General features: G+C 50.4%; 1 protein-coding gene across 1 annotated transcript in view; it reads right to left on the bottom strand.

Moving 5' to 3' along the window:
• Window positions 1-1,650: 1,650 nt before the first annotated feature.
• Window positions 1,651-27,279, bottom strand: part of COX10 (cytochrome c oxidase assembly factor heme A:farnesyltransferase COX10) — a 110,415-nt gene continuing 84,786 nt past the window's right edge. The window contains exons 6-7 of the mRNA XM_067715749.1: window positions 15,776-16,008; window positions 1,651-3,493 (exon numbers count right to left, since the gene is read on the bottom strand). Coding sequence (XP_067571850.1) covers window positions 3,090-3,493; window positions 15,776-16,008 — 637 coding nt within the window. The 3' untranslated portion in view covers window positions 1,651-3,089. The remainder of the gene's footprint in view (window positions 3,494-15,775; window positions 16,009-27,279) is intronic.

The following is a 27,279-nucleotide window of genomic DNA, read 5'->3' on the forward strand; positions in this document are numbered from 1 at the left end:
AGCATTTCCCGAAAACCTTTCTCCCCTGAGTCCCTCCTGCCGTCAGTTACAAGTGTCCTGCTGTAACAGGAGTGTGCTGGGGAGGGGGGGTGGGTGGAGGTCAGAGGACGGAGACCCTGACTCCAACTGAACTCAGAGAAGTGAGTCTCCCATCACACCTGCGTCAGCAAGCAGAAAAACCTTTGCTCTGGTCCCAGCACTGCCATGGGGCAGAGAAGTGCTGAGTCCTAGTTATTTTCTTAACGAGGCAAAAGGAGTGAGGATGGACTGAGAAAAAATACACGGTCAGAGGGAAATTCAACTCTGTACATCTGCAGAGCAAAGCACAGTTTCCGACAGCCTTGTTTTTTCCCTCTAGCATCAGGGCACGGGGCACTCAAAGTGTATTTAAAACGCAATAAAGGTGTTTTGATTGGGCAAGACAGACCCTATTTTTATGTCTGAAAACACAAACCAATCCTGGGAAGAGGCAACGAACAGCATCCCCCTCACTGTCGGCCTACAGAGACAGACCCTTTGGTGAAATTTGGTTTTATCCTCAACGGATACAGTGGTTTTACTAAAAGGAAGTTGGTGCAATTTTCCCAGAGTCAGAAGGAATAGCGTGTTAAGAATCATGTTTCTTAAACAGCTAAATAAGGAAACTGGACATGACCCCTTTCCCTGTCACTAGTTTGCCATATTATGAAATAAAGTCCAAGTGCAAACCCGTTTCAAAGCACAGGCTTCTGCTCCTACCTGTGCGGCCCCCCTCCTGAGTCAGGGCCCCCAGCTTGAGTCCTGTCCTTGCAGCCACTGGCCTGACAGGCTGAGTGAAACTCTGCAGATCAGGTCCAGACAGTGCGTCCCAGGCTGGGCTCCTGACATGGCCAGGGAATCAACAGGATGAGCAAACTCAGACCCTCCTGTCTTTAACCTTGGGTCCCTGGGAGGTCCTCTGCACATGCTCGTGCCTCCCCAGTGGGGTGACAGGATTTCCCAGAGACCTGCTGAGGGATGCTTGAAACACACGGGCTTCACTGTGAGGGAAATGCTACTGGTCATCGGCCAGGGTCAGAACACCCAGCTGTGGAGGTGAAGCCCCGGGACGTCAGGAGCCCAGGCGACCGAGCAGCTGTCTGGGCTCTAGGGCTGAGGGGGTCATGGGAGCGTGAATTCCACGTTCCCGCAGGGATGAAGGGACAGGGGTCTGGGGAGGTGGTGGTCTGAGCACAGGGTAGCCCCGGGGAGGTGTGAGAAGCAGCACAGTGGTGGGGTGGGGGTGGGGGTGGCAGTGAGGGGTTCCTGTGGAAGGTTCTCATCCTGGGGTCTGAGCACCAAGGAGCTGAGACATCATTGGCTGTGCAGACTGCACACTGGGCACTGTATTTTCTGAGCCGGGGAACGACAAGTCAGGAGGTCAGAGAGGCCCCAAGGACCATTTCTAGGGCGATGGTTTTGAAGGGAGGGGAAGGGAGAGACTAGGTGATCCAGAGCAGAGGGTGGGTGTCAGGCGGATTCTTTCGGGAGCGCAGCATGCTTGCTTCCACCCCCTCAATAAGAAACATCTCCGGGTGGGACATTCTGCTCTCCTCCCAGCTCATGAAAGTGAGGCAAGTGTTATCGGTTCCACCAGGAACCGGAGATGGAGTGGAATGACGCCACACACACTATGGTTCCAGGTGCTGGTTTATTGCAGCAGGAAGAGAACCGACTCGCTTTACAAATCTGAGGGCTGTGGATGTCCCCACCAGACACACTCATGCCAGTTCCCACAGTGCCACCTGGATGCAGCCAGGAGGTGATGTTTCAGGTAAGCAGAGACAGAAATCAGATGCTACCTGCAATCGCTTTGGAAGGTTTTGAGAGAACAGGTGTATTGCAGGCACTGTTTAAGTGTTGCATAAATTCCCAGATGGATTCCTTCCGGGGCACTGAGTGACTAAAGTATCCTGTTCAGCTTCAAGACCTTCGGGCAAATGGACAGACAGCGGACAAGCAGGTGGATGTGGGGGCTGAGGAGGCTGCTGGTGACGGAGGCCACCCCTGTCTGCGGGGACCCATGTGCCTCCCAGGACCATTAAGCATCCCCATCCGGAGTCCAGCTCCTGCTTCCGGCTCTCCAAGCCACTGGACGTGTGGAGGCTGATTTCTGAATTTAGAAGATAGCAGGATGGAAATGTGTTCCTCACTAAAGGGACAAGAATGTGAGCTATGTGGGCCGGCTGGCCCCTTTCTGATTTCCCTTCTCACTCAGCCTTGAGCCGAGCTGATGACTGCAGCAGTGACTAACGAGGACGAGATGGATCAGAGCCGGAGGGATTTCTAGTTTTAAGTCCAGCATGACCCTTCCAGAAAGAAACGCTCTGACACCTCTGATATTTTAAAGTGAACTTTAAAGATGCCTTTGATTCCTTGGAGTTTCTGAAATGCTGATACGTGATAGGGTGGGCAGTGGGTGGTCCAGTCTGAGATTCCCCAGACAAGCGTCTGGAATTCCTCCCGCAGAGGCTGGGCAGCAGCATGTCCTTGGCGTTCTGTTATCGTCTGAGGGAAAATGAGGCTGAGGATGTGTGTGGGACAGAGGAAGGTGGACCCGGGGGCCCTGGCTCATTCACAGGAAGGGGGGCTGCGACTGGCAGCCTGCATTTCTTCTGACAGCCGGCGAGGGAACAGAGGCCACGGAACCACAGATACCAGAGTGCGAGTGTGCACCTCGTCCGGCCACCCCGGTCGGCAGCTGGGGAGTGTGTGTGGAGGGGCTAAGAAAGGAAGGTGCGCTTGCACTTCTACCCGAGGGAGAGGACAAAGTGGGTGGGGTTAGAGGAAGAGCTCTGGAAAGACCCTCAAAGAGAAATGCGCTCCTCACGTAAAACTGCGGAGCCAACCCAATTCTTATTTGGGGAGCATTTTGGATATCACCGCGGAAAGAGTTGTCGAGTGATCACCGAGCACCAAATTAGTTTACAATCTTGTTCTCAACACAGCGACTTCTCTCCTGGTGCTTTGGAATTACCAAAATATCCTTGCCTAACAGCAAAGGGGGAAAAAAAAAAACCCCTGTGCGTCTCCCTGGATGATTTTTGCTCCTCCCCACACGCCGGTCGCCGTCAACTCTGCGGCCCGCCCGCGTCGCCCTGCGCAGCCGGCCTCTTGCAGGTCAGCATCAGCAGCAGGAAAAGGGGCAGATGCCAGAGGCTGCAGAAGAACAGCTTCCGGGAGCTCTTCCGGTCTGCGTCCCTGTAGAACCGAAAGCTGAGGTAGGAAATGTACAGGTTGATGGGGAGGGCGATGACGGGGAAGGTCCACGTGGTGACGTCCAGGGCGGGGGCCGCGGCGGACATGGCGACCAAGGCCAGGCAGTGGCGCAGGGCGACGCGCCGGCACAGGTCCGGGTGGGTGACGGACATCATGCAGTAGCCGCCCCGGGAGTAGTCTTCGCGGAGGCTCCAGCTCAGCGCGTTGAAATGAGGAAACTGCCAGGAGTAGAGGATTCCTCCCAAAAGACACGCTCCTGCACAGAGGTTTGGGGAAGCAAGACACGCCGTCATCAGAGATCTACAGAGGCACCCTTTCCGACAGCTGCCGGCCCTGGCGGCGCGCTCCCACCCCGCAAGCCAGACTCCCTCGGGTCCTCGCGCGTCTGCGCTTCCCTCTGCGCTTCCCTCTCTGCTCGGAGATGGAGGTGGGCGGGGGCGGGAGGCTTCCCACAAGGCTGAGCACCTGTGGCACCTGACCGCCCCCCGCCCCCTGCGGTGCCAACACCGCGACAACAAAGGGGGTCACGTTCAGGGGCGGCCCAGTCCCAGAGGGCCTTCTGGGCCGGGCTTTTAGCTGTTTCCACCAGCCGGCTCGCGAGTGAGGGGCTTGGGCAGCGAGGTGGAAGGCCGCTCCGGGCAGGTGGCAGCTCCCCGCTCAGCACCGACAGAACCGCAGTCCTTATGGGCGGCACTGGGGACGCGGGGGCAGCAGGCGGGGCGCACGGCCCGCACCGCAGGGAGGGCGGGGGACTCCCCAGCGCAACCTGAGTACGCAGAGCGGCACAGGAGCAGAGGCTCCGCTGTTTCTCAGAACAGGTGAACACCTGAGCACCCTTTCTCCGGAACTGGATCTTCCCCCCAACACGGTGGGGTGAAGGCTGCCAGTTACTGAGTGCCTCCTTCTAACAAAGACTTCTACAGTCACCTCACTTAATCCGACTGCAGGACTTGAGGTAGGTTTTATAATCCTCATTAAGCGAACGAATCAGATGATGCTAAGTTCTCCAACAAGAGGTGAAGGAGGAACTCAGCGGGAGCCCGTCTGGTTGCAGCCCCGGCTCCCCCGCGGCACTGGGCCGGGTCTCCGGAAGGGGCTGCAGCCATTCCTGAGCGGACGGTTCATTCCTCCTCTCCTCACACAGGGCATGTTCCCCGAGCACCCACTGAGAGGCGAGCGCGGCCTAGGCACCGCGGATGCAGCGTGAGCGCCAAGCCACGTGGGCCGAGTTCCCCCAGAGCCGCGCATCCAGAGGCCCGCGGCGGCTGTGCAGAAGCATGTGCAAGGGGGCGCAGGGCACCGGTGCGCAGCGCACGGGGGCGCAGCGCATGGAGCGGAGCAGATGTCTAGAGGAGGACGTCTGCGCCCAGAGAGGAGTGACCAGGCCAGTGCGGTAATCAAGGCCCCCGGGCAGGAGGCGCGGCAGTCACAGCATGACAAGAAGGCTAGGGCGTGTGTTAGGATCCACAGAGCTGTACATCAGAACAAGGTCGATTTTACTGTATGATAATTTAAAAAGTAAATTAAAATAAAGAAGGCAGGCATGTGTCTGGAGTGCAGAGAGAAGCGGGGCCAGGTTCCAGGATCAGCCAGAGGGACAGGCAGGGCCACTCGCCCCCGCTCTGCAGGCGGCGCCAAGGACTGTTCCATCCTAGAAGCAGCAGAAAGCCATGGAGGGGACTTAACGCGTGAGAGTGCACATGTGCGTGTGGCGAGAGGGGCTGAGGAAAGGGGCCCTGGTGAAAGGACATGCTGGAGGGGCCCAGGCAGCTCTGGACGGATCACTCGGGAGAGGAGAGGAGAGGAGAGATGAGGGGAGTGAGGATCGGGGCGGTGATGGCGCAGCAGGAGAGATGGGCCTGAGAGGGACCAAGGAGGCAAAGGTGACAGGACGTGAGTGCAGAGAAGGGAGGGAGGTGTCGGGAGCGACTCCTGGGCCCAGGGGTGCCCGGAGACCTCGCGCCCTAGAGGACACACCCAGAAGCCGTGCAGGGCAGCTTCTAAGGGTAACTCTGGTGTGTTCGGTCTGACACGCCCTTGGGATATCCACACGGCAAGTCGTGAGGAGGGTCTGGGCTGCGATGCGTCCCCGACGGGGTGAGCCACCTATCCCGTCACTACCTGTTTCCTTTCCCCTCCGGGATGTGAACTCTGTGAGGGTTTGTTCCTCTTTTTTTCATCTCCAGAGAGAAGTGCTGCATACCATGGGGCAAAGGGTCCTCCAGCCCAGCCCCGGAGCCCATGTACACAGAGAACTGCTCCACAAAAGCCATTCCCAAGACCCCCGTTTCCAGCACTGACGTGTAAACCTTAGGACCTTCTACTGCCCCTGCTTCCTTCCTCCTCGGAGGGTCCCGGACGCGCTGACTCACTCGGGGTTCCCTGTGTCTCAGACCCCCACCTGCCTCTGGGGCCCCTGATCCGAGAACTGGGAGATTGAGGACCCACTGGAACCCACCCTGGGAAGCACTGTGCTGCAGGGGGCTTGAACATGTGCACCCACTGTCCTATCTTAGATGGTGATGCAGATCTGCTGAGGCCCTCGTCTGTGGGAATGTGCAGAAAAACAGGGCGGGGTCTGGGGCGGCGACTGCTAACACAGGACCCTCAGCAGGAGAGAACACAGTCAGATCACTGAGAGTCCTCCAGAGAGTAGGCGTGGGCTCCAAGTCCTGCCACGCACCTGCCGGACAGAATCAGAGGAAGGAAGCTGCTCTTCATTTTGGATCTTTATTTGTGAGTCAACCGACTCCTTGGCAGCCTTCCAATCCAGGAGGAAAATAACGAAGACTTGCCCTTAGGGTCCCTATTTTGGTAGGGTGGCTGTCAAATCCCCTGCAGACCATTTTAACCCTGTCTATAACTAGCACATATATACATCTTCATTCATGTAGACACATTCCAATTTGAACAGCAAAAGAAGCAGCTACTGGGACTCCCCTGGTGTCCAGTGGTTAAGACTCTGCGCTTCCACTGCAGGGGACGCAGGGTCGATCCCTGGCTGGGGACCTAAGATCCCGCATGCCGTGGGGCCAGAGGAAAAAAAAAAGAAGCAGCTACTATTTGTTGAATCTGGTGGCAAACAGAGGACGGTGTCAGCCACCCACCAGGTATGACCCTGGAGGCCAGAGAGGCAGCGGCCAAAGCGACAGAGCCCTGCACGGGGTCTAGCGGGAGGCGCACACGACGCAGGCGACACTGACGGCTGCTACTCAGAGAATCAAAAGAGGGCAGCAGGATGGGCGACCTGGGAGTGACTGCTCAGGGAAGGCGTCCCCAAAGGTGGTGTGTGAGCCACGTCTCAACTGCACTGATCCTGGGAAGAGTCACTCGTTGTGTCTCTGGGAGACGTGCAGGCTGTGGGGAGGCATGGGGAGTGAGGAGACAGCCAGCAAGGGCGGGGCCGGGTCTCAGGGTACCTGCACACCCGATGGGGAGGGGCATCTCCCCCAGAGCAGCGGAGAGCAGGGAGGAGGGACAGGTGGCAGAGACCACCGAGGGGACAGGTGGTTGGGGGGCACTGGAGTGGCACACACTGATGCCTTTTCCTCCGGGGGGGACCCGCACGGTTCATGGTGGAGACGTGAAGGTTCTCTCTGTGGCCGTATTAGGTTTGCCCAGCAGACATCCATCCCCACGAAGGCCTGGAGGCTTGTAGGCAGGCCCGCGGAGGGGAATCACGTCCATGCTCTCCTGTTCCCGGCACCTTTCTACAGGCACAGCTGCTCTCACCTCATAGATGAGACATTAAGTAACTTGCCCAAGGCTATTCAGCACCCCGGCACCATGTACCAGCACCTTCTCCTAGAAAGTTGTTGCCGAACAGTAACAAGGGACTGCCAGGTGGTCGTCAGAAGGCCAGTGGAGCAGAGCAGAGGAGGGCTTGCTGGAAGGAGAAATCCCATGTATTAAGATAAGAGTGCTGGTGCCTTAAAAAACAAACAACCAAGGTTGTTCAATTACAAACACACAGGTAATATTTTTCTTGACAGTGAGCACCCTTGGGGAATTAGCCAAGACAGAAGGGAAGGGGGCAGCACCCAGGTACAAGTGAAGTGGAAAACAGACCGACAGAAGGAGACTTCTTCGTATTCCGATGGCAAAACAGAGCCATCTCTGGATGTCAGAAGGGCCAGCACAGAGGAGGCAGTGTGACTGGTTCTCGGGGCACTGGGCCACTCGGAGGCTTTGAACGCAGCCCTAGCCCAGGGGAGCCGACAAGACCAAGCTGTGTCCCCAGAGGAATGGCATCAGGGCTCACGTAGAGACGGGGGAGAGGACGGGTAGGTCAGGGCTCAGGAGCTGTTTTGCTCTTGCAATGGCTGAGAAAGAGCCAATTCAGCCAGGAAACCAGGCTCGAAACGGTTAAGACATCAGGCTCCCACGTGGAATCTTGTCTTTCTCAAAAGCCCTCTTTTTTCCCGTGCCAATTGGAGTATTCTGTTTTGCTCAATACACGTTTTTAGTTACGCTTCTCCTTCAAATAACATAATTAAAAAAAAATCACTTTCGTAAGAGTGGCATGCTGCTTTCTCTGGGAGAGGAAATTGGGTAGGGGTTTGGGTCATGTCACAGATGAAAGAGCTTTAGAAATCACAGCTTAGCCTTCAAGGAGTGTAATCAGAAAACCCCACCCCACACAGCTCTCCTCGATGGGCTGCAAGGCCTCGGCTCCGTAAAAGTTGTAAAACAAATGACTGTCTCCATCAAGATAAGGCGAGCTAGAACAGGAAGGCTGGAATTAGTCCAGGGGCCTTGGGGGAACCCACCTTCCTCTTGGGGGGAACATAAAGCCCTCGGTTTCCTGACTCAAAGGCTTCACCTCAGCCTCACCCCCACGAAGCAGTCTGTTTTCACTGGGCCCATGGTCTGTGACAACAAATATTTACTGTCTGCCCACTACAGGGCAGGCACGGTCTACTCTCAAGGCCTCTGCTGGAGTCTGGCCAGGGACAGAGACAACACACAAGGGGTCACAGCCCAGGAATGTCACCTTCGGTGCAGGGCTTTAGGGGAGCACACAGGAGCAAGACCTCAGTCGGCCCTGGAGAGGTCAGGGAAGGCTTCCTGGAAGAAGTGATATGTAAACTGAGATTCAATGATGGTCTCTGAGGTTCAATCCATTCACACAAGCCGTGCGTTTCCTCCTTCTCTGCAATGTGTTTTCTCATTTTCCTACCGGTCTGCAGAATCTTCATACATACTTGGTTTAATCGTATCCAGAAGAAATGTCTGCTTCCTTTCTTTTAATCAAATATCTGTTGGTCTATGAATACACAGGATACGGAAACTTGTGAGGTAGTTGGCGTATCTGTGCGAACGGACTCTCCAGAGGACAGCAACTTCCTGAGATCATGATGCCATGATCCCAGCTTGGAGGCAACTCCAGAGAAGGGCCAGGTGTCAGCGGCCTTACTTCCTTCCCTCCACACACAGAAAACAGAGGTGAGCTCGTCGACTGTGCTGTGTGTGACCAGCTGAGGGGAACCCTTATCTTCTGGCACCCTCTCCGATTAGGGGGGCTCCTTAGGTGAGGCAAGGCCAGCCAGTGTCTTCCCAGTGACTCTTGGAAAACACTCTCGGAACATCTCCCAAGCATCTCTACGCCACACCGGCAGGTGGAGACCCTCACCCTTGTCCCCTCTGCTCAGGTTCGTAGCGTACTTCCATCATTTTGTTGGCAAACAAAGCCAAGGCAATCCCAGCCAATGGCTTCCCAACAGGGTGGAGACAAAAATCTCCAAGTTGGAGCTCTGACTCTGTATGGGCTCTTCCAAAACACACTCCTCTGGAATGGAGCTCAGTGGTTTCAGCTTGCTTTCTCTGCTGCCTGGCGGGCTTACGTTCAACCCTTCCCACCCCGACCCCAACCACTCACTGCCCTTCGCTGCCGACGCAGGTCCAGCAAAGCCTGGGCTGGGCTCGGGCAGTCCTCCCTCCGCGGACAGTGGGCTCCCTCTCTCCACGTGGCCCTCAGCAGCTTTGGGGTGTCATGCTCATGTAAACTGGGGCTGGCTGGGGGAGCACAGCCAAGTCCAAAGCTTCATGGTCAGCAGTTTCAAAGCCCTTCTTTTGAGGGTGAACACAGAGGCGCCTGTGGGACAGGTCAGCCTCCCCCATGTGATGAAATTCCATGGTGCCGTAGAGAAAGGGAAGAGGACGGGGGCCAGTTCATCAACTGCATGGCGACAAAGGGGAGATGAAAAGTCCCCTGGAAATAGGAAATAGAGTCGGCAATGGCCGCCTGCCCTTGAAGAATGCTCTGGCAGTGACTGGGGAATGATGAAGAGGCACGGCGAGGAGAAGGGATGCTCTCCCTGCCTCCCTCCACGGTCCACTCCGCACGGTCCCAGCCCCGCTGTCCACGCCCCACCGTCCATGCGGAGCCGCCCGAGGTTTCATTTGAAGCACAGTCGGGGGAAGAGGCAGCACAAAGCCCTGACTCTGAGCAAGGTGACCCCTCCCCTCCTCTTCCCCCCGCTCCCCTGGGGGCTCCGAGCCTCTGTGGGTGCTCTAGGAAACTCACCTGCTCCCCACTCGCCAGCTCACACTTGAAGGTCTGTCCGTTTATCACCCGAGCATGAATCTGTTTGTTGAACAGAACTGACTAAATGTGCACTGCGGGCCAGGCCTCACCTACTGTGGTCCAGCTCCTGTGATCCTGCCCAGCTACGCGACCCGGGGGTGACAAGGCTGGGCCTTGTTGTGCCAAACGGTCGCCAATTACACCGCCGACCTCCGGCTCGCTGCGTGTTTCTCATGTGGTCCTTCTGACTTTTGTTTCTTCGTCTTTGAAGACAAGAGGGCTCTAAATATCGTTTGGTTTGCTAATATTCCTGCAATGTCTCTTGGTCACTCTGTCTTTAGAAATGTCATTTATCTTAATCAATCTCAAGCTCTAAGACTAGTTATGGAAAAATCTCACACGAAAGGAATTTACTCGTTTTCGAGTTTGATCTGAAAGTGAGGCAGTGTTTTAAAGGAAATCTTCAAAAGGGCTTGGGTTCAACAGCGCCTGGTACTCGTTAGCCCTCAATAAACATTTGTGGAATGAATGAGTGAGTAAATTCCATTCTACCTTCCCATCCCAGAATAAAGGAGGTAAATAAAGTGAAACGGTATTTAACATTTTGTAGTTTACCAGCTGAGGCTAAAAAAACTCATTCTCTTTTTGTTACTAGAACCATCCATCTGTCAAATGTCACTTCCTGATAAGAGTCCGTCTCTGAGTCCTCATTTGTAACTGAATGTTGGCTGACATAATGTTGACCACACAACAACATCTGAATTACAAACCAAAGGCCATTTACAAATCTCTTCAAGGCAGTCACCAGAAGCATGCCACAAGACCGGGGATTTATTCAAATATAGGAAAATAACAAAACAGAATCTGAGCCTTTTTAAGAAATGGGGGTGATGGGAAGAGAGGTGGCTTTGGCATGGGAGAGGGGAAGGGACTTTAACCCGAAGCCTTCGGGATAAACTAGACCGTCTCTGGAGGTGAACGCTGCTGAGAGGCTACCATGTGCGGCTCCAGCCCGGGCCAAGCAGGAGCATCTGCTGTCGGGCACTTATCCGCGGTGTGCCCCCCACCCCCACGCCCTCCCCCGGGCGTGCAGGTCGCTTGTCTCCTTGCTGGCCACTGCCTGCAGAATCAAACCAAGCACTTCCGTTCCTAAGGCAGCGAGCTGGCTGCACCACGGGCCAGCCCTCTTATTGGGCCTTCCTGAGTTTTAGTTGCTAAGCATTTTTAATGTTTTCTGCTAACAGCAGTTAAGCTCCCCCGCCCCCCCCCCCCAAAGAAAGCAAAGTAATTAGGCAGGTGGGAGGAAAGGTCTAAGCCTGGGTCTCAGAGGAGAATGGACACAGGAGAAAATTCCACTGTACTGATCACCTCTATTGACACAAAAAGCGCTTTTAAGGCTGGGCCCTGGCTGGGACTGGCACCCTCTGAAACAAAAATTCCACTGGGAGAGAAGAGCTAGCTGTTCACAGTTCTTTGTGCAGCTACAAAGCAGCAAACACCAAGAACACCTAATGTTTGTTTAGCTTTTACAATTTCCATCCGTTAGTCTGTTTGTCTTCACCTCACCCCTCCCCCTGCCCACCAATCCAGCCTCACTCGCCCACCCACACTGAGCTGGATTCTGAAGGGTCACATCAAGCACAGGCTTTGGACCCACACCACTGGGGCATCTAGAACAGCGAGAAATTCTTTTCCACTAGTGGTAAACACAAACAAACAAAACCAACAACAACAATAATGTTGTGGGGAAAAGAAATCAGAACCCCATGGCTGTCTTATGTTTCACGTCTTTACTGGAGGCGGGAAGGCAGCACCATCTCTTCCGTGCTTGGTGCCCTGGAGGTCTTGATTGGCCCCGTGGCCACTACAAAAACCACAGAAAGATCTAGATGCTAAGAAGGGTGCTTCCGAACACTGCATTTCTTCACTCTGTCGGCCGTCTGGGAAGCACACAGTTTTTTCTGTAGCTACAAATCTGGTATCTTTCCTCCCATCCAGAGTCAGTTCCTTCGAGGCAGGACCCTGAAGGTGAGGCTTCAGGATCCCCATCACACACGGCCCCGAGCTGCTGCCCCCCAGTCGTAACCAATGTCCACCAAGCCCCAGGAAAGGGCTTCAGCCCAAGTCCACCTGGTCAGGGAGACGGCGACTGAAATGAAGGCCGGGGCTGGTATGCGGCGTCCTGAGGCGGAGGCACGGATTTCGGTCTGTGTAGACTTGTATGCCTACCAACCCCTGTGCACACACTTTCCGTTTCTTGGAAAGCACTTTCCCTTCTCAACTAAACGGGCCGCGACTTAACTCAGAAGTCACTCGGCTCCGAAGTCTTCCTGGACCGATCTGGGGGCCAATTTAAGAGAGCCCGGAGCCCCCGCTAAAGCTCTCTGCTCAGGGAAATACTTGATCACCGGCCTGCCTCTCCCTGAAGACTCTGAGACATGAGACACAAGTGAGAACCGGGACTGGGTTTAAGTGACCCTGTATCTCTCAGGGCCTCGCATGCAGTGGCGGCTGGGGGGACGGTTCGGGAAGGCGCGAGCCGAGTGGGCCTCTGTCACCTCTGTCACCCACCTCCCCCTCCCTCCCCAGCAGCAAGCTCGACAGAGTTTTCCAAACACTTCTCTCCTCATGGCTGCTCCACAGTGACCAGTTTTTGGAGGTTTAAAGACAAGATGGTTTGGAGATACCACAGAAGAAAGGAAACATTGCTGGCTGTTTTTTCTCAGAAGGGCTCCTTCAAACAAACACGTTCCCAAAGATAAGAACCCAGAAGAGATACAACCACCTCGGTAAACAGTACAGATGACACTGTTAGCGCATCTCTGATAATACCATCTGCCAAGGCCTTGGCCCAAATCCCTCGGTATTTCCAGGGCATTCTAACAGTAAGAGCGCTCGCTGGTTCTGCCTTTTCAGATTGGCGGTTCTCAAATGTAGTCCCTGGACCAGGGGTATCAGCATCACGTGGGAACTTGTTAGAAATGCAGACTCTCAGGCACCTCCCCAGACCCACTGAGTCAGAAACTTTGGGGGAAGGGCCCAGGATGCTGAGTTTTAACAAGCCCTCCATCCAGGTGATTGACATGCATTGAAGTTTGAGCACCATCGTGTTGGACTTTGGCTAGCGGCTGCCACAGTACAAAGTGCAGTTCTAGAAGATGAAAAAACTATATAAAATCATAGCTGACTTAGTCCCTAAAATCCAGGAATAAAAATCTTTCAACTACATTCTCTCAGATTCTGCCTTATTTCTTTGAGTCATTTCCTTCTGTACTCATAGGTGATGCTCAATATATATCTGGCGATTGACCTTGGAATACCTTAGAGTTTTTTCATCCTTAAAACGGAAGCTACTTATTCACTGTTTCATTCATCCATTATTTCATTTACTCAATTCATTCAAAGATCTACTGCTTAGCTCAAGTTGGCTCTACCTATCAAATTAATGTCTTGAAACTTCTGAAGCAATTGCAAGCATTATTTAAAGTAGCGTTCCTCTTTCTGTATAAACCTCACAAGGCTTTGGGTGTGTGATTTGATCTGTGGTAATTAAGGATTCTGGGGGCAGTAAACCATGTTGTCATTGTGCGCCCCACAATGCACCTTCAAGATTTACACAAAAGGGGTATAATAGAAATCAATCACAACAACTGCAAAAGGACCTTCTTTTCGTGGCTTTACAAACCTTTCAGGCTGCTCTGCTTTACACCAGGGTCAGTTCAGGTAGATGAAGGGTCTCGTTTCTCAAGACAAACGTGCATTTTCAGGCCGCTACCTATAAAAGGTACAGCCTGGCCCTGAGCTGTTCCTCATTAATGAGTTTGTATACAAACAATTAACTTTGGATTGCAGAAATACTATACCTCAAATTAAAAAAAAAAATTAAATATGCCCATTAGCATTTTAGCCAGATCCGGACTGTGGCTGAACAAATAAGGGCTCCACCTGGATGTGCGTCCTAAGTGGGAGGACCTGAAAAGCTTCTCTCTCTGGCCTCCAGGGAGGCAGCTTGAACACATGCTGAAGCCCAAGCTCTTCGCAGGAAACTGCCAGGGGCCTCCAGCCTTCAGCAAGAACCTGGGTCCGAGCACCCTGCATGACAAAGGTGACTGAGTTCTCCACGGCCCTGGACTGGACAGCCCTCACATACCTCCAAGCGATACCTGTCCCTGGGGCTGTCACACTTGGCCCTGACCCTGGCCCTGGCTGGGATTCCCTGGACAGAAAAGGTAGTTTCTGGTGCCTTGTTCCTTGTGACAGGTTTGAGGAAACTGAACAGGGCTGTGTCCATCCGGCAGGCAGGTGGCTTGGAGCAGGCATCCGAGGGCTTAGGCAGGAGGACGTGGATGGGAACAGAGCACACAGTGCGGGGCGGGCGGGGAGGCAGAGCCTGGGAGCGACCTGCTTGCTTTCCAGTGTCTGGGCGATGACTGGAAAGGCCTGGAGGGCACAGCAGGGGGAGGCTAGCTGGGTCAAGGGTGGGGATCAGGCTGAACTGAACAGCAGGAATCTGACCAGGAGGTTTGGCAGTGCCCAGGTGGGCTCTTTAAATTTACAACTGAAAACCGGGGGTGGAGGGTGGGGGCGGGAGCTCATTCATCATCTGGTCCAGGGATGCCAGAGCCCTGCTTTCCCTCCCACTTCCCTCACCCAAGACACAGATCGCTGATGGACCCAGTGCTTTCCCTCTAAGCCGGGAGGCATCTCCCTGTCCCAAAACAACAGCCAGGGAACAATCGGGAACTGCTCAGACTCTGCCAATGAATCAAATCTCACCACCTTCCTTCATCTGTACTAATTAACACCAGCTTTATGATTGAGGGAGATTCAATAACAAGTCAGCAAATCCTCACAACAGCTCCATGAGAAGGGTCTTTCCAGTCCCAGGTGGGAGGCGAGGAGACACCGCGTAAGGAGGTCAAGTTTGGTTCTGAAGGGCAGCCAGCTAAGGGCGGGCGCGCCCCAAACCCAAGCCCCCTCCCCCAGGGCCAAGCCCTTCACCGATGGGCTGACACCATCTCCCGCTCGCAGGAGACTGGCTTCAGGCTCATCACAGAACAAACAGGCACATACGTTTCAGAATATTATATTCGCAGATTCATGAAACGCCAACATTTACAGGATATTAAAGCCACTGTAAGAGACAATCCTGGTAAAGGTGCGATCACCTCTGTAAGCTTCCAAATGGGAACGTAAGAGCTTTTACGAAAACGTTTCAGAAACGTGGCTTCTAGGGCAACGGTTTATGGCCAACAGCCTTTTGATCGCTCATGTGAAAAATATGTACTTACATATATTGCAGGAAACCTCACCACTTCCTTCCTAAGCGTTGGTGAAAAACAATAATTACTTGACTAATTAGACTTTGAAACTTCCCTTACAGATGGTAAAAAGGAGCTATTTTCACCCCACAAATTTACTTGTGACATCCCAGCCAAAAAACTGGAGGAATGTTTCAATGGTTTTATTGTAGACAGCATGAAAAATGTAAGCAAATCATATAAAAATAAATTAGAAACTAATGAAAATAGTCTGTCCTCTCCTAAGAGGGGAAAATAGTCTGGTTCTGGGGGAGCGAAGAGCTGGTGCAGGAGGCCTGCTGACGAGGCAGCATCCGCTGTGCCCGGGCCGGCCCTGATACCCACTCCAGGATCGGGACCGACCCCACACAGCACCAGGCCTGCCTTGGCTCCTGACTTCCAGGTGCTTTCTTCTCATTCTACCTGTTGCCCTTTGTTTTCTCTCAGCCCTTCCCTACTGGTGAGAGCATCTGTTCACCCAGAAGCCAGGCTGACACGGTCTCCCTGCAGCTCTACACTCGATACTTCCGACGGCCACAACCGCACACGTGCCAAAGGATTGGTACTGAATAGAACGGTATCTACCACCAAGTACCGCAGCTCAGGGAAGGAAGTGGCCTCTGACCAGCGGCGTTAGCGCATGGAAGAGCCCCTGAGCTCGCGGGGCCAGCACCCAGGCCCCGGGTCTGTGGAGAGACGCTGAGACACTCACCAGCATCCAGGCTGCCCGTGGCCGCGGTCCAGCCCATGAGGGGAGGGATGGCCCCCACGACGGCTCCCACCCACGTGTTGGCAATGCTGATCCTCTTGAGCGGGGTGTAGCAGCAGGTGTACAGGAAAATGTTGAAGAGCCCCAGAGCTCCCGTGAGTGGGTTTACGCCCCAGGTCAGAAGGGCAACTCCCGGAACTGCACAGCAAGTGGCAAAGGACACAGCTAGCAACGGGCTGGAAGAGAACAGGGGACACAGAGCCATCACTTTCAGCTCCAGGCAATCACGACATGGGGCACAGGTACAGGGAAGTGAGCTGGGGGGCGGTGCTGGCCTGGCTTCTGCCCTGAACCAGGACATCCTCTGGATGACATTTACAACGAGGAGGGACTGGCTTGCAGGAGCTCGGGCTGCTCCTCCTGGCTTCGCCAGCCGGGACTAACAAAGTGAAGAGAGTGGAGGCCGCCGAGGCCCGGATTCAACAGGCGGCCCTGCCCCACCTCCCAGGCCGCAGGATGTCCTGGCCTCCCTGTCCTTATCTGAGCAGCAGTGACCGCCCCCTCCTCCCAGGACTGACGCGAGGGCTGCCCAACAAGGCACCTGCTTTGCACACGGTTCTGTTGCACAGCTGGTGGGAAGTTAAGTGATCGTGACAGATGAACCCTTCAGAACCCAGGATTTAGGATTTGGGCAAAAACCAGTATCTTACTTCTGGAAGCAGTTCTGTCCATTTACTTATTCTTTATTTAAAAACATCACCCAGTTAGTACTAATGCGTAAGGACAGTGTGTCTGAGTACCACTATGTGTAATAAATTACAGGCTCAGCACGGCACCAGCTCTGGGCCAGCAATGAGACACCAGGGGCCGCCCGCGGTGATCACGCTGCCCGGCCGAACCGTGGTTTACGGACACACAGCTTTCAAAAGAGGCAGCACAACGCCCTATATGTAAATTGTCAGATAAAAGTCTACAGCGCTAAAGATGACCGCAAGCCTGGTTCTCAACAGAGCCTACTTTATACAGTGGACTTCCTGGGGCCTCTTGTGAAAGGCTTTTCGAAAGTGTGGATAAACTGCATCTACTAGTCCCTGCCCATCTGCATGTTTCTTTACTCCCCTGAAGAAACCTAAGGAGGGCGCTTGAGCCTGTCTCCTCCTTGGAGAAGCCATGGCTCACTCGCAGGCCCCAGCACGTGCCCATGGGGACACAGGCGTCATGGGTGCAGCTCCGAGGGGGCTCTGGTTTTAGGGAGGCCGGCTCGCGTCCCTGCAGGCACACGTGTGGGTGCGGCCATGTCCCTGACACTGCCTGCCTGTCCCTCAAGGAAAAGACAAGATGCGAGGGGGGGGGGGGCGAGGAGCCCCCAACCCCTCAACAGACATCCTTCCCTCTTACTATGAGTGATGGATACCTTCATCTTGACTTCTTCCTCCCATTTTCTCTCTCATTTTTAAAGGTAAACGCTCCAGTTTTGCTCTTGTGTAATCCCCTCCCTGTCTGTCTTTCACCTTCTCCCTCCACTGAGCCACATCCTCACGTCAACGGCCTTGTTCACATTTCTCCAAGGTCTGACCATCCCCTCCAAACCCAACTAGCCTTGACTTCCCCATCCCTCCCTCTGCTATCGGCCCCAACTCTCTCCCTCACACCTACTGAAGTAGATTTCTCTCTGCTGTGACCTGGATAAACACCATGTGATACACACCATGTGACCTGGACCACCTAGCTTCCCTGTAGAGCAGACACACAGTTTTCCAGGGGCACGGGGAGGAAGACGCCTGGGGTCACCTCTCACATTGGTCCAGAAAGTGGAACTGAAACGGCTGAGAAGCAGTGCAAAAATTGTAACTGCTGTTCTTCTTTCAATCAGGTACTTTATAGCTTATAAGAACAGATTTTTTTTTCCCTATGGGACTCTGAAAAGCTAGTTTTATTTGGGTGGAAGAAAAATGTGGCTCATAAACATTTTTATTTTTCCTGAATTGGACCTTGTGGGGAAAAAAAAAAGGCTGTTCACTCCTTCTCCAAGGACTGTGGAAGCCAGTTGGATTCAAAGGTATTAGTGTTGTAAAAAGCCCTTTTACAAAAGTGCACGTGAACTTAATTTATTGAGATAGGCGATTTTACGTGCAAGTTTAGTTTCTGACCCTTGTCGGAATCACAGAAAATCATGAGACTCAAGTTTGGTGTTTAAATCCGTGCTCAGGGGCACGAATGAAAATTGGGTAGGTTGACAAACCATGTAAACAAAAATGAGGATATCCGCCCTGGTAGGGGTGAGCACTCTCAGCGCCCAGACACTCAGGGAACCCATTTCCTTCCCGGTCCAAGGAGCCTGGGGTCGGCTCGTGTTGTGGGTAAAAGTGCCCCAATGACTAATTCTGTGAAGTTTATACTCCCGTGCTTTATTTTTCATAAACATATATGTTTATCAACAGAGGAATGGATAAAGATGTGGTACTTATATACAATGGAATGTTACTCAGCCATAAAAAAGAATGAAATAATGCCCTTTGCAGCAACATGGATGGACCTAGAGATTGTCATACTGAGTGAAGTTAAGTCCGACAGAGAAAGACAAATATCATATGATACCACTTATATGTGGAATGTATAGTCACAGATGTAGAAAACAAACATAGTTACCAGGGGATAAGGGGGGGAGGGGTAAATCAGGAGACTGGGATTGACATATACACGCTACTATATATAAAATAGATAACTAATAAGAACCTACTGTATAGCACAGGGACCTCTACTCAATACTCTGTAATGGCCTATATGGGAAAAGAACCTAAAAAAAGAGTGGATAGTTGTATATGAATAACTGATTCACTTTGCTGTATACCTGAAACTAACACAACATTGTAAATCAACTATACTCTGATAAAAATTTTTAAAAAATAAAATTAAGGGGCTTCCCTGGTGGCGCAGTGGTTGAGAGTCCACCTGTCGATGCAGGGGACACGGGTTCGTGCCCCGGTCCGGGAGGATCCCACATGCCACGGAGCGGCTGGGCCCGTGAGCCATGGCTGCTGAGCCTGCGCATCCGGAGCCTGTGCTCCGCAATGGGAGAGGCCACAACAGTGAGAGGCCTGCGTACTGAAAAATAAATAAATAAAATAAAATTTAAAAAAAATTTAAAAGTACTTACTCTTCCCCCTACATTTGAGGAAAGGAGGGAGAGAGGGCGGAAAAAAACCCATAAAAGTAACATGTTCATTTCCAAAAATTAGGAAGGACAGAAAATCACACAAAATATTCTAAATTAGCTTTTCAAAGAAACATTGGTTTATAGCTTTCTAGACTTTTTTTTTTTTTTTTTTTTTTTTTTTGCGGTACGCGGGCCTTTCACTGTTGTGACCTCTCCCGTTGTGGAGCACAGGCTCCGGACACGCAGGCTCAGCGGCCATGGCCCACGGGCCCAGCCGCTCCGCGGCATGTGGGATCTTCCCGGACCGGGGCACGAACCCATGTCCCCTGCATTGGCAGGTGGACTCTCAACCACTGTGCCACCAGGGAAGCCCTCTAGTCTTTTTCCAATGATACATCTACTTTAAAAATAACTGAGAACAGGGACTTCCCTGGTGGTGCAGTGGTTAAGAATCTGCCTGCCAATGCAGGGGACACGGGTTCGAGTCCTGGTCCAGGAAGATGCCACATGCCACACAGCAACTAAGCCCGTGCGCCACAACTACTGAGACTGCGCTCTAGAGCCCACGTGCCACAACTACTGAAGCCTGCACGCCACAACTACTGAAGCCTGAGCGCCTAGAGCTCGTGCTCCGCAACAAGAGAAGCCACCGCAATGAGAAGCCCACGCACCTCAATGAAGAGCAGCCCCTGCTCGCTGCAACTAGAGAAAGCCCACGTGTAGCAACAAAGACCCAATGCAGCCAAAAATGAAGAAAGAATTACTTTGCTTGGCTCTTTAAAAAAAAAAAAAACTGAGAACACAATGAATTGTGGTTTTGTTGCTTATTCTATTTTCAATATATCTTAATAATTTCCCTATGCAGTTAAGAATTATTTCACACCATTATCATTAATAGTTACATAGTGGCCTATTCCGTGGATATACCGCAATTAATTCAATCAATATGTCTTTTTGGACACAGCATTTTTCCAGTTTTTAATTAGAAATAATGTTGGGATGAATATCTCATTGACAGGTCGTTGTTCACAGCTCTGACTATAATACATTCTGAGGATAAGTTCCCAGATCACTAAGTCAGATGACATGAACATTTTTAGGGGTTCTGACTTGTACCCCAGCCTGTACTCGAGAGTTTATACTAGTTTACACTCCAACCAGCAGTATATGAGAAAGCCTATTCCCAGAACCTGTATCAACACTGGGCACGGCGGCATTGAAAACAAAACAAAAATGAACAAAGTCAGACAAGTTTACTGAGATAGATAGTATTATCCCCATTTTACAGATGAGAAACTGAGACTCGGACCTGTACAGGACCTGTACTCGGGTTTCCTTGCGGGCTCATTCAGGTAACCCGGGGTTCACCCTCTAACTGGTACGTGGAGGGCACTGGTCTAATACCATTTACTGATGCTCTCACTTCTGGGGGCTGCAGGGGGCTGGGAGGTTGGGGTCTTCAGCTGGGAGCAGCCTCCTGTGTGCTCACAGCTCCTTCAGTTCACCCCACTGCCCACGTGGCCTAACTTCCTATGCATTCCCTGACATGGAAATGACTGGGAAGCACTCCATTTCTTTGAAACAAAGGACAGACCTGGGATGTAACACGGTGAGCAAGACAGACATGGTCCTCATGCTGGGGGTGCTTATCCCACAGTGGGCGACAGTGAAACAGGTGGAACAGTCAAGTGAGGGGCGAGCCTTCCGGGAGCAGGAACCCAGTGTGGGCGGAGGTGTGGAGCAGACACGGGAAGTTCGGGGGATGTTGAAGCCAAACCCAACCCAAACGGATGGGAGGCAGGCAAAGGGCGGGGCAGCGTGCTTTGGGGGCCAGAGAGCAGAGGTAGGGAGGGCCATGGGGAGGTCTCTGGGCAGATGCAGAGTCCACAAAGTTCCCTCTGGGAACTTGTTAGGAACCCAGGTGATCTGGAGACCCGCCGCTACACTATCACCAACGTGACTACCTGGCCTGCGTCTGGCCAAGCTGACGCAGGCTGAGCTGACAGAACCCAGCACCCTTGTTCTGCTTCCAGTGCTGACTGTGCTGGCCTGGTAAGTCGCCCACTTTCACTTGTCTTTACATAAATGTCACTGCAGTGGAAAGCACTCAGCGCTGTGAACTAGATCTGTCATCAGCTAACGCAGGAACTCAGCTGTATCTCTCAACCCCTCTGTTCCAAAGACCTTGAATCTAACCTAGTCATGTGGCTTAACGTGTTCTGGCCACTGAAAGGGCAGGATGAAGCAAGTGTGGCAACGTCTTGATAACTGTTGACTCTGGGTGATGGGTGTCCTGGGGTTCAGTGTGCTCTCTCTACCATTGTGTCCCATGGAACGTTTCACAACAAAAATGTTTCCGAAAATGCTTTATACTCCTTATTCACATTATCATTCTGGTTTCTGTATATGGCATAACTAAGCATGTTGTACAGGAATCAGGTGGTTCCGAGTTCTCTCATGAGAACTCTGATGTAAACTCTCTATATAAACGTGGGCGGATTATTTAACCTCTCTGGTCCTTAGTTTCCTCAACTGTAAAGTAAGGGTTGTATTAGGACTCTTGATGGCAAGACTGCAACCCGAGTCAAACTGGCTTACACAGAAGGCTCGGTAACAAGACTACGGGGAAGGCAGGGGTTTGACCCCATGGAGCTATGGGACCTGGAGCAGATTATTTAACCTGCTGGCCTCAGTTCCTTCATCTGGGAAGTGGGAGACACTTACGCCACAGAATTGCTTATGAATTAAATGCAATAATGTAAATAAAGCACTTAAGAGTGCTCACTCAAGGTGTTCATTCATTATTCATTCAAATCTCTCACTGCCTACACAGCCAGCCGCTACACTGGGTGTGGGTACAGCAGCCGTGAACAAGACAGAGAGCAGAGTTTAGTCTAGAAAGGAAGACAGACGTTAAACAAACACAAGTACTATGAACTCTCAAGTTGCAACATCAGCTACAAGAAAAAGAACAGGTGATACGAAACAGTTATTAAATAGAGGACTTATTTAAATAGAGCTGGAGGTAGAGGCTGATAAACTTGCAATAAATTGTTTCCCGATTTATTTTTTCAAAATTATAAAGACGTAACGGATATATACTAGAATATGAAAACGCATGTATATATACTCAAGAATGTCAGTTCTTAATCATAAATTATAAATGTATGATGGCTGTGAAGCATGTTTCTAATAATAACAATTAAAATGGCAGAATATTTCTATCTCTAATTATAACTTTAAATTAAGAATTTAATTTTATTACAGCAAATTACAAACAAATAAACCAGAACCAGGAGAAACTGGGTTGATCACCTGCAAAACATTTTTAAAATAAATTTATTTATTTATTTATTTTTGGCTGCGTTGTGTCTTCGTTGCTGTGCGCGGGCTTTCTCTGCGGCGAGCGGGCTTCTCATTGTGGTGGCTTCTCTTGTCGCGGAGCACGGGGTCTAGGTGTGCGGGCTTCAGGAGTTGTGGCACACGGGGTCTAGGTGTGTGGGCTTCAGGAGTTGTGGTGCACGGGCTTAGTTGCGGGCTTAGTTGCTCCGCGGCATGTGGGATCTTCCGGGACCAGGGCTCGAACCCGTGTCCCCTGCATTGGCAGGAGGGTTCTTAACCACTGTGCCACCAGGGAAGCCCCCAAACATTTTTTTTTAAAATGTGTGCTTACACGTCTACCACAGTAGCTGTCATGGCTTTTATTAAGAACCGAGGAGTTATCTCTGTGAGTGGATGTTGCTGGAGTGAATTTATAAAGGAAAGATCAGAAAAGCAGGGAATGGGGTGTGATACTGCTGCAAAACATTCCTCATTGTCAATAAAACAGAAAAAAAAATGTGTGAATAAGGAAAACAGCATTACTTGATGGGGGTGGGGAATGGTGGCAGGAAAAGATCTAGCAATTTTCTTGAGCTAAAAAATATTCTTTTGTGTCCCTTCACTCACTCATGCAAATAGGTTCACGGCTCATGCTGAGGGTGGAATGATGATTTATTTCCAAACTCACATCCAAAACTGAATTACATTTTAAATTGAGAGATCTTTCTACTGAGCACCAGCGTGACGTCTTTCTACTTGTGCCTTTCCTGGCCAAGGCTACCGTGGAAAGAAACTAAGAGATACGAGTGGGAGGGGGATTTGTCAACACATTTCTATGAATTATTTATTCCTCCCATAAAATCTAGTATTTCTTTGTTTACTAAGGACCAATCCTTAGTAGCTCTATCAAAGTGGAATCTATGGAAATTAGGAACAAATGAGAAAATACAAGCTTTAATATGATACCTACTTATTACACTTAAATGTAATTTAAATTACCTGACTTTTAAATAATTTACTGGAGAAATGTGGCCTGTTTAAGTGATGTGCCAGAGAGGTCTATGAAATGTTATATTAAATCAAGAAGGCTTTATATTTTAAGCAGCTCTGCAGGTAATTGGTTTAGACAAAAACAAATCTCATACTTCTTGGTCATTTTTCCAGAATAAATGATTTTTAAATTGTAAAACGAAATTCCCTTTCTTCAAAAACAAAAGAAAACTCAAAACCTTAATCAAACCAAGCCAATTTAACTTTAATTTCCTACGTAAATGCCACATTTGAGCTCTGACCTGAGTTTTCGGGAAAAGTGTTCACAAATGACTGTTTTGAAAATGTCTCTTCAGAACCTCATTTAGGAGTTTTCTATTTCTGAACAAGTCTGAAGTTACAGATACTGGAAGGTAGCAGGGGACTGATGTAAATTTAGAATTTAAGGAATATGTGACGACAATAAGGACACAAAACATACTTTAAAAGGAAATTAGTTACAGCAAGTTTTGAAAGACTATCAGTTACATATAAAATGATGGTAACCTGCTTCAAGAAAAAATTAAATTTTACAACATGTTTAAGAGAAATGCAAGAATAAGTATGTATTTCTGGCATGATTATATTCAAAATATAGGGACTGTGGTACTACATTAAGTAAAACTTTAAGGAGGAAAACAAAGCAGGTCTGAGCTGAATGAGTCTTTGAAAACTGACTGAAGAATCTTATTAATCTAGGGGGAAGATAAGAAAGATAGGTTAGGGGGAAAAAAAACCAAAAAACACTCAAAGGAACACTGGCCCGCTATTGACATCTCAGATTCAGCCTTCTAACTCAGGGAGGAAGTGAATGGTTACCTCTTGAATGACGCTCCATCGATTCAGCTCAAATTAAGAATATGTTATTTGTACGAAGACTCTGGAATTTTCAAAGAGAAGATTCCTATTGTTCGATCTCCTCCATGAAAAGCAAGTTTCTAGTGTAGTGGTCCAATCTCAGTGTTTTCTCACATCCTTGAGGGCGGGACCACCTATGGAATTCCTCCATTACCCCCAGGCCCCGGGGAGGAAACACCTAGGCCTGCCTAGGTGGGAGACACATACTTTTCCTTTTTCCTGGTTGAGCCAGATGGTTTAATTCTGACCCCCTCCCTTTTTAATTTATAGGAATCTATAAAAAAAAAAGCAGCTTTGTTCACTTACATAAACTTAGGGTCAGTGAATTGTTAGGAGTCTTTGAAAAGCTTTAATAAAACACAATTTATAAAAAATGAAGCTAGGAAATAAAACTATCCATCCCTACAGCTCTGGAGACTCCTGGGAGCTGCATGCACGTGCAGCTACTTGGACGTGAGGGTGCAGATGTGGGAGGTTGCATCTCCTGCACCGCCTGGGACCGGAGCCTTTGGTCCACGGGTCCAAACAGTGTTTGCAAACATGGACATCTGTAGGGACCAGGCTGGCAATGTGAAGCGTAAAGTGGGCGGACTTAAGAAAAAACAGGAGGCGTGAGGACTGTGGGAACTGCTAGTCAGGTTGCGCTGGCAGATTCCACGTGGGAGCGAGCCAAAGAAGCCTAGAAATCTGTGGTTTTATGTGCAAAGTTTCTATTTTTAAACGCTGGCAACTGCAGAAAAGCAGTGCACCAAACAAAAAAGTGCCTCCTCAGGATCTGGTCTGGTGGCTGCTGTTCTGCAGTCTGTGGTCTAGGTGGAAGGTTTCTGCTGTCGAGTGCGTGCAGCTCCTCTGCCCCAGGACGACCCCACACCCTGCCCCCAGCGACACTTCTCTTATCTTTGGTGTGGCCGTTTCTTAATCATCCTCCAAATTCAGCCTTGACATCAAAACACGTCCTCCAAGCACATCTTCCCTCACCCCTCTCTCCTCCCTGTTGGCCCCCCATGGGTGGTCCACGTGCCCTCTGCTGTCACAGCACTTCTTGGTCTCATGCTAACCTCCTCTGCTGCCTTGTCTACCCATCCCCGACGTACACTTTTTCAGTGCGACTCTGTACCATTCATCTTTACATGCCCTGTACCTAAGGCTGGGGCCCAAAATGTTGGCTGAAACAAACCTTTACAAACCAGGCAAAAGAGAGAACACGATCTTAAGACTACTGCTCCCGTAACAGCCGTCAATGGGAGTAGCATTTGATGGTGTCGAGTCTTTTCACATCATCATCTTATTTGAAAAGGGAGGAAATAAAGTGATAGGACATTAGACCAAATGACTCCAGGTTATTAGTAAAAGGTCCTACGACTTATTTCCCACGTGACTGCAAGGCATTGGCTATGTCGCTACGATACGATAGTTACTCTGTATATTCATATTTCTTAGAATATCTAAGTATTGTGTGGTTATACAAAGGGGCCTGGGGGCTGAAGGATTCCTCCATCCCCAGGACTGCTGTCAACAAATGCTCACAACTCACGATGCTTTCATAAATGCTTTCTTTTTTTTTTCTCATGACAATGAGAGAAAAGCATGTTAACTTTCAGAAAACTCCCGTGTTCCTCTTAGAGCCACTGTGATGACTTGTCACAATGACATGCACACAGGCCTTTTGCTGGTTCTTCCTAGTATGTTTCATACGTTGAATGATTTTAAGGATAAAGTTCTGTCTGTTAGCACCACTATTATTGAGACCAAATCTGTTCTTCCTGCCACTCCAAATGACTGGTTAACACTAAAAAAAATTTCTACACTTATAAAATGTTTATGTTCTTATTACATTCGCATTATATACACAATGAGAGACTAATCGTAACCACCCAGAAGCTCTGAAGAGCTTCACCAGGGCCGGCTACGTGTCTACTAGACCAGCGTGACGGGGGTAGGGGGAATGAATAACACTCCCAGGTCCCCTGCAGCCTGCAAGATGTTTACATTTGCTTAACTGCTTACTGGTAAAACCTTCAGTAAATGTGAAAAATGTCTCCTGTAAATCCCTATAATACTTCAGCTAAACCCCGTTCTTTAAGTTAATAATGCCAACTAAACAATCCATTAATTTCACTCCGAAAACTCAATCTTCATCATTCATTTCAAAACCAGGTATGGGCTGCCCCCAATTCCAAGTGCTCTGATTTATCCTCTCTGAATCACCTTCCACTCTGCTCTTATCGCTGTCTCTCCGGCTCACAGCCCACACCTCAAGCTTACCAGTTATGGAGCACTCTCATCGGAGCCATTAAGTTGGGAAAACTAACGCTGACATGTAGTCTTTCCCTGTCAACATGACCGAGCTGGAAAATGGATAATTCAAAGGAGACGGAATCAAAATAAAAAAGAAGGCCCAGCCCACGCCTGACTTCTTCAGGAAGCTTTCACTGCCCAGCTGGTCCTTATCCGAATCTCTCCTTTCTGACCTCCCGGAGACCTTCTTGTTTGTACCAATTCATTTATTTCCGTCAACACATGTTTATAGGCTGCCCTGTCTTGTCTGCTAAGCATTTTATGCATTCGGCTAATTTTTCCACCCAGATTATAAGCCTTTTGAGCATGATAACAATAAAACTGACAGTGCTGCTTCCATTCTAGGTGATCAATACATTTTTGATGAATTAAACAAGGGAAGTATGTAACTCTAAAATATAGACAAGATACATTTGGCCTTGACATTCTTAAAAAAGATTAATTTTAATTAGGGTAGACCATGAAAAAAGGTTATTACTTAAAAAAATATATAAGCTATGTTAGAAATTTAAGTCTGAAGGACTTCAGCTCAGAGAAAGATGTATCCCTCTGTCCTCTTTGAAAACAAACAGGAGAGTGAACAGAAAACAGAAAGCTCCAACTCTGACAGAACCAGGAAACCCTCCTAGAGAAGAGCGCCAGATACAGGAGGACAGTGAGAGCACACACAGGTCTGTGCACTGAGGCAAACAGTGAACGTCTAACCTCAGAAGGTCTTCCGGAGGCTCTGCCTACAGGTCACAGAAGGGATCTGACGCCAAGTGGGTGCTCTGGGGGTGGGGAGGTGGGCCCCAGTTAGAAGGTGACCAAGTAGAATGAGGCCGAGGGTGGCTCAAGCTGTTGG

The sequence above is a fragment of the Pseudorca crassidens genome, chromosome 19, assembly GCF_039906515.1.
Source record: "Pseudorca crassidens isolate mPseCra1 chromosome 19, mPseCra1.hap1, whole genome shotgun sequence".
NCBI classification, from domain to species: Eukaryota; Metazoa; Chordata; class Mammalia; order Artiodactyla; family Delphinidae; genus Pseudorca; species Pseudorca crassidens.